General features: G+C 42.1%; 1 protein-coding gene across 1 annotated transcript; it reads left to right on the top strand.

Moving 5' to 3' along the window:
- The first annotated feature begins 692 nt into the window (after nucleotides 1–692).
- ankrd54 (ankyrin repeat domain 54) lies at nucleotides 693–7,909 on the top strand. The gene is made up of 8 exons (XM_035398281.1): nucleotides 693–1,276; nucleotides 1,707–1,754; nucleotides 3,014–3,112; nucleotides 4,297–4,368; nucleotides 4,768–4,815; nucleotides 5,169–5,293; nucleotides 5,530–5,637; nucleotides 7,484–7,909. Exons 1-8 carry the CDS (start codon nucleotides 904–906, stop codon nucleotides 7,556–7,558), a joined length of 948 nt encoding a protein of 315 aa, XP_035254172.1. The 5' UTR covers nucleotides 693–903; the 3' UTR covers nucleotides 7,559–7,909.
- The last annotated feature ends 132 nt before the right edge of the window (nucleotides 7,910–8,041 follow it).

Below are 8,041 nucleotides of genomic sequence, written 5' to 3'. Positions count from 1 at the left end.
TGTTACTCTAGACTTGATCTGTGGATTAAAGCAAATGAGTTACCTCTCTTGGGGTTAGGTATAAATTGGTCGCAGACTTAAGGCAAAATGGAAAAACCGGCTGACCCTATCCTCCCCCACAAATTAATATAATGTTAAGAGCATTTGGGGTATTAATATTATATTTCTTATCAAATTTTCGTAATTCCGTTATCAAACATCCAGACACTTTAATGATAAACTAATTATGGTAGGCAGGTGATAACAATGAAAAGAAACAGGGTTATTTTGAGTATACAAACTGAACTTTGCACATTTCTGAGTCAATGGAATTAAAAACGGTAGGCGTTTAGATAGATGCACTTCATGCAACTTTGACTATATGTTATGCTAACTGACATGTTCTTTTAACCCATTGTAGAGTAGGTTTTTTGAAATTCTAGGCCAGTGTTTGAGAACCCCACTGCTTTCAATTAACAACAGTGATTGTTACATCAGCATTAGAATGTGCAGTTAAGAACATTTTTAAGATCATATTTTTGATCGTGCACCTTAAAGCGTTAATCTGTTTATCACTATTGATTGGCTAGTTCAACGTTCAATTCAAGTGTACGGACAAGTAAATGCGATGTGTATAACATAGGAAATGGCTTCTCAGGCCAATGTAAACAGAAAGTGTGAAATGGGCACCATTTTGGCTCACGAGACGGGAAGTTACTCACTTAAGTGTCAATATTTGAACCAAAATGGCGGATGTTTCGAACGCTGGTAACAGCATTTTGGACGCTGTGTGTTCGAGTCTGTAATCCAAGTGAAGGAAAGGGATATTAATAAAACTGTTCACGAGAATTAACTAACTAGCGACCACAAACATAATTTGAACAAAAGCGTTAATATAGAGAATCTACGTATGTTACTGTGAAAATGGACGGGTGGAGTCCTATCGTTGCTACTGCTTCAGACGATGAGCACTCAAGCTCCGAAGGCGAATACACTGTCGAAGCTGGACCACCGCGACTGACAGAGAGAGACAGCAACAGAGAGAGGGACGAACAACGAAGGGATGGAGATGCCGTTGGATTTGGGTTTAGTGGGTTTGGGGAAGGGGCAGCGAGGCTCGGCCGAACTGGACAGACCGCTGAGCAAGAGCTTCGGTACCTGCACCTATTGTGGGAACCGAGCAGAGCAAGCACTGTGGCCGGAGGTGCAAGCAAGCCTGGAAAGATGACGGGGAGCCGATCATGGCGGCACGGCAGAGCGCGGCGCAGTACTGGGCCCATCGGGAAAGATCTGTATGGTAAGTTACCAGATATTAAAATGAATGTATATATACTGTGAATAACTATAACGTGTGTCCTAAATAAAATAACTAGATTTCACGATGTGAAATGTGTAGCTAGCTATATTTTGTGACCGCCACTGGAAACGTTAGCGTCCTGAAACTGCATTAGTCTAAATATTATTTCTGCAACAGTTTTGCTCTGACGAGTGTATTGGCAAGCTAACATCTGGTCAGACTACCTGACAGAACGGTCTTGACGTTGGTAGTGTATGCTGAACACCACAAGCGGCACTAGCAACAGTTTTGCGAACTAATCACGGCATGTAGAGAGCTGTGTAATTCTAATTGTAAATCTGTTTCTAATAACTATATCTATTGGCGATACCGTCATTGTAAGGATATTCTATTCTAACTCCTAGAATGTATTGTCTGCTTTCCTCTGCAGCGGTGAAGAGACTCAGAGAGGCAGCGAACGGGAATGACATCGATACAGGTAGTGTCTATTATGTGGTTTACGTCTATAAAATGATATGGTGCGTAAAATTACCCTAGTGTACGTAGCTATGTGTATTTGGGACAGAAAGGTTTGGTTTGAACGGATGTAACGTTACGAAATGAAAGTGTGTGTTTCTGCGTGTCCGTTTCTGTCAAACAACAGATGTATGATAGTGTGCGTGGGAGTGAGTGACTGTAACTACTGTAACTGTAAATGTAGCAGGTCCTCACTGAAGACCTCTCAAAACTGGACCAATACGGCAAAACCTGGCGCCTAAAACAAAGCCCAGCAAAAACAGTCTCCAGTGTATTCCACCTCCAAAATGCAAAAGCTGCCAAAAAAACTAACATCCAATTGAGTGGACTTAAGCTGAAGCACGCCCCCAAACCAACCTATCTGGGAGTGACCCTTGAAAGGACCCTGTCCTTTAAGGAACATCTGAAAGGAACGGCGGTAAAGGTGAAGTCCAGAAACAACCTGCTTTGTAAGCTATCAGGCTCAAAATGGGGGGCAGCAGCCCCCACACTGCGTACCTCAGCACTGGCCCTTGCATACTCTGCAGCAGAATACTGTGCCCCTGTCTGGTCGAGGTCGTCCCATACACACCATGTGGACGCCCAGCTTAACACAACCATGCGAATCATAATCGGGACTATTCGCTCAACACCACTCCCCTGGCTCCCTGTCCTATCCAACATAACCCCCCCACATATCCGACGAGTCACACTTACTCAAACAATGCTCCAAAAGTTCAAAGAATACCCCCATCTACCAATCCACGCAGACATCTTCAATCCACCTACTGCCCGTCTCCCATCCAGACGACCAATTTGGAAGAAAACCCCACCAGCCGACTTTACCGCCCAGTCTGATTGGGAGAAGGATTGGGAGTCCAAGGATGCCCCAAACAAACGTCTGGTGTCAGACCCCACTCAACAGGTCCCTGGCACCAACCTCCCAAGGAGACAGTGGTCAACCCTCAACAGATTCAGGACCAGCCACGGCCCCTGCTTGGCCAGCCTTCACAGGTGGGGCAGCAGCCCAAGCCCACTGTGTGCATGTGGAGAGGAACAAACAATGGAACACATCATTGAAGCTTGCCCTCTCCAAAGACTAAAAAGAGGATTAGTCACCCTCCATACAGCAGATCAGGAGGCAACTGCTTGGCTCGAGGACTTTGCATTCGCTAAATAAATAAACTGTAACTACAGCTTGTGTATTCGTAGGAACTACATTTAATTCTGTGACATTCCTAGTGCGCCGCCTGCTTCAGGATGACATCGACCCCTGCGCTGCAGACGATAAGGGAAGAACGGCTCTCCACTTCTCCTCCTGCAACGGCAACGAGAGTATTGGTGAGTGACAGACGGATACGCCGACCGCAAAAGCTCATTAGTACCCAGACAAATACCTGGGTTTCCAAAAAGCAACAAATTTATTACGCTTTTGATGATATTGCTGAAGCCTATGTGATTGGTAGATACAGCCAATATCCTCGTTTTTTTATTGACCAATGATTCCCAAAATGGTATCCACACACATTTTTAAGCTTCTAAACTTTCTTGATACTACAAACCTGAGCTATCAATTTTCCTACCTACCTCATTCCAGCAGTTCTTGCTGTTATTGCACTGATATTGACAATAACTGTGGGCATTTAGCTAATTGGAACTAGTTTCAGGCAAAGGGGAAATAAAAGGTAGTCTTTATTTTGAGTACAACCTGGAAACTACCCCAGTTTGGGAAATAATGGACTTCAGGCTTTCCTGCGTGAGACTCTTATCCTCTTGACATTCTATAGATTATACTCACATATGAAAATAAGGTTGTAAAAAGGAGATTAATTATATATTTTACACCTATCCCAATCTGGCAGAAGACCTGAATTGCTGCGAGACATTTTCATTGTCTAAACTGATCACCTGTGTTTCTGCTGCATTGTTGAATGTTTGCCAAAGGTTTCTGATATGACCTTATGTCCACCAATGGGGAAAGATATTCATCTGTTAACTGCATGCATCCTCCTATTCGTTGCAATTTCACTTCTGCGTTTGCTTGCTTTTTTGTGGACAACCTTGCCTTCTCCATGTCCCACACAGTGATGTTGCTTCTTTGCATTTCCAAGTGAGAAGATGAAAACATAATTGACCACCAGCTTAGATGTCATGAAAACAAACAGCCAATGGTAACTTTGGCACTCATCCAAAACACCTATTAATACTGGCATAATGCAGCTTTGCTGCAAAAAACGTTTTGTAGCCTACTGTTTAATGCAGGGGTCTGCACCCCTGGTCCTTAAGAGCCAGAACTCTGCTGGTTTTTGTTTTCACTTTAAAATCAGCACGCATTTCAAACCCAAGTAACCAGATGAAGTGAGGTAACTGTGTAATCAATTGTTCGATTCGATTATTTAAGTGCAGAGTAATAATGAAAACCATCAGAGCTTGTAGCTATCCAGGACCAGGTTGCAGACCCCTGCTTTAATGCTTTCCCATTCCTGCTCATAAGAGGTCTTTGTCTCCCCCGTGTGGCTTTGTAGTGCAACTGCTGCTGAGCCACGGTGCAGATCCTAACCAGAGAGACGGCTTGGGCAACACTCCTCTTCACTTAGGTAACAAAAAAAGATAAAGATGTGTAGGGTGGAAACAATGTTCTATGCCAAGTTTTTTTTAAATGTAGAGATAACAGCTTCCACAGTATACTTATTTGAAGCATTGCAGTGAAATTCAGAAACTTTATGAACATTCCAAACCGTTGTATGGATCGCATCATATAGAAAAATGTAGGCACTGTATTAGACTGAGTTATTTTAAGCAAGCAATTATATTTTAGTTTGTACAGTTGTCATTTTAGATGCTGTGTTTGTGTTACTTATGTGTTATTCTGACAACTGTACAAAGTGTCCTTGCACTATTAGTCTCAGGTAAGAGTTGTTGAGAGGGAAATGTTTGGGTTAGCATTTTGTGATCAATAATTATTTCATGCTTTGGTTGTTTTTCTGTCTCTGCAGCGGCCTGTACCAACCATGTGCCTGTCATCACTACCCTTCTGAGAGGAGGTGAGAACCGAGTATAAATTGTAGATAGATGTTTTTACATATTGTTGGCATTGACATTGCTATGAAGAGCATTGTAACAGGATATTCTGCCATGCCAAGAGGCCTGGCCTTCTAATACTGACTGGAATATGGTGCTGTGCTATGAGTTTCTGTATCAGGAAACTAAGGTATTATCTTATATATATATATATTCAGAAGCCTCTGTGTCCATTTTGAAAATTACTCCTAATGTGAAGTGCAACTGTGCTGTATAAATGAAGCTTCTTTTTTATTCTCATTTCCCACACTCCAGTATGCTGTACTTATTTTGTACTTAACACACAGGAAATTGAACCATTGCATTTTTGTTTCAGGCGCACGTGTAGATGCCCTGGACCGTGCTGGGAGGACCCCTCTGCACCTGGCGCGCTCCAAACTCAACATATTGCAGGAGGGAGACTCGCACAGCATAGAGACTTTAAGAGGGGAGGTCACACAGGTAATGGACACCTGTCTATATCCACACAAGCTGGCAATTACTCAAAGAATCACTCTCCCATTTGAAGGTCCAACTCTCCAAGTACTACACCACAGCATTAAAGACTCCAGTGCTCTGACCACTATGGCAGAACACTATCTTATTCAGAGTCCAGTGTCCTGACCACGATAACCCACAGCACATTCTCCCATTACGTCCAGCTCTCTGACCGCTACACCATGTTATCTCACCCACAGATTATTCAGATGTTGAGGGAGTACCTGAATGTTGTTGGCCAGAGTGAGGAAAGAGAAAGGCTGGAGCACATCTCTGCCCAGCTGCAGCACACCCGCACCAAGGCACAGGTAACACCCTCACCTGGACACACCTTCAATGTCAACATCCAATGTGGATGGGGACAGAACTAAGCCCAAAGGTTCTAAAAGCATTCATGTGAATTTTTTTCTTTTTGTATTGCAATTAAAACAATAGGCAAAGTGATATTCTTTGAACTGGACTGAGAAAAAACACTTGATGTCTGAACAGCGATTTGTTTTAAAGGCACACTATGGAGGATTTTTCTTGCCTTGCTGTGGTCCTGTATTTACAGTTAAACAAGTCTCCTCGTCCATCTTCAACCCCGCCCACTCACCATGAGTACCCTACCTAACATAGCTAGCTGGATATCTAGAGGTAATGTTACTCACAGGTCAAACAGAAAACAAGCCAACCCCAAATTATGGTTATATTCCCCAGAAGTGACAATTGCTTATCTTCTTAATATTTCTTTCAAGTTTTTAACACTATTATACCTATTGAATTTTAATAAACACTATTTTTGTGACCTGTTCAGCAGATAAGGATAGAGTGGGCATGTATCCTGCGCTCATTATTGTTCATATCTGTAATCACGTTATATGTAAACTGTTCCTCATTGCTCGGTTAGAGTAGGATGTCCCGTGCAGTAACATTAGACTGCCAGGCAACACGAAAGTAAGCAACATGAGCTTGGTTTTACCATAATATAGTTAAATGTGCAGATCATTCAGTGTGTAATAATGTAACACTGAGCTATTGTACTCTTAACATTTGACTTGATAGCAGTCTCAAACTCCGGACATTACACCCGATTAAAGAAAGGATTTGATTTGATATATCTCAGCTTGAAAGATATTTAATTATCGGCAGCTAACGATAGGCCTACTTACTGATCCATCACGTGTCTGTTCTGCAGCGGCTGTTGGGAAGGAGGTGAAGAGAGGGAAGGCACTACATGCACCAGCGCTAGCTTTTTAGAAAAGCCACATTGTTTTTGTAGATAGTTGGTAGGATGGAAGTCTCCCTCACAAAAGTGGGCACTACAAATATTAACTGTTGGGGTGATTGCAATATTGCAGTGCCCATGGGCCTCTTTTTTTGTAAAAGAAAAAAGCATATTGGTTTTATGCATCCAGAGAAGGCACAATGTTTAGGCATTTCCAAGTTAGCTTGCCTGCACAAAAGTGGCAAGAGCATCACTTACATATTTCAGGTAGAACCCCAGTTAATCCCACCTACTGAAATCCTGACGTTTAGCCAAGGGGGAAAGCAAGCAAATACATCAGCAAAGAATTCACAGATTTCAGTTTCCAGGACCTTTAATTTTGTTAAAAATAAAAAACAAGTAACTTAATAACCCAAATGTATACCATGCATACTTCCACAGATAAGATATAGACATTAAAATATTTTCCTATGAAGAATATTTTGTATAGATTTCTATATTTCATGAATGACCTTTCTTGGCTATCAAATAGAATACATTTGTGTGGATTAGGCATCCTTGGTAATTGTTATTATTCAGCATTAAAATTGCAGTAAATGGTCATTGAATACATCAGATATACTTACATTGCAATTATAGAAATGATCCCATGTGCTGTTAAATTTCCACCGCATTTTAAGCTGTAGTGAGTGATTGATAAAGATTTCAAATATTGGGGTAGGGAGTCCTTGGACACAGGGTGGTTATTTTAGGGGGCTTTGAGTTGAAAAAATTGGGAACCGTACGTTTAAGGTAAGGTACACAGTGTTAGAAGGTTGGTGGTTTAGGACGAGCTAAGTAATATGAAGCGTTCAGTAATAAATTGTCTTGATTTAGGTGTGACACTAATGCTTCTAAGAGATAAGCTGCTTCTTAACAGGTATCTGCCATACCATTCTCTCTTTCAGGTGGATGAGGTGGCAGACTTGCTGGCCAGTTTCACGTCCCTCAGTCTACAGATGCAGAGTTTGGGGGATAGGTAGAGAGCGGTCTCAGGACTGGACAAGGGCGGACATGGGGCGGTTTGATTTGGTTGGGGGTAGAGGCAGAATTGGAGGCAAATGACAAACTGAGATACATGGTTTCATTACCTCATCCTTAACATTTTTGGAAGCTGGTCGAAAATGTACTAGCTACGTGAACTACATTCACAAGTACCGTCGCTGTTTTTTGGTCAGTCTCTTCATCCCTGTCACGTTCTACGTTTGCTTCTGCCCTCCTCCCCCTTTACCGCATGTATTGTACAGGTGCTCAGTGTAAATGAATTATAGTTGTTGGCTGTTGTTGATGTGTGTAACAATCAGGATGAAATAATAAAATCACTGAAAATTAAACGCTGAGTTTGAGAGTGTGCTTGACACTGTTACCATATGCATTGCATTTTGGCAACGTTAATTGACTAGTTTTTGAGCTGTGTAATGTTTTCGATTTCGCCCTACGTGCGATTCATTTAGCAAATGCTCTGG

This window comes from Anguilla anguilla, chromosome 17 (genome assembly GCF_013347855.1).
Source record: "Anguilla anguilla isolate fAngAng1 chromosome 17, fAngAng1.pri, whole genome shotgun sequence".
NCBI lineage: Eukaryota > Metazoa > Chordata > Actinopteri > Anguilliformes > Anguillidae > Anguilla > Anguilla anguilla.
This window is presented reverse-complemented; position numbering and strand designations above follow the sequence as displayed.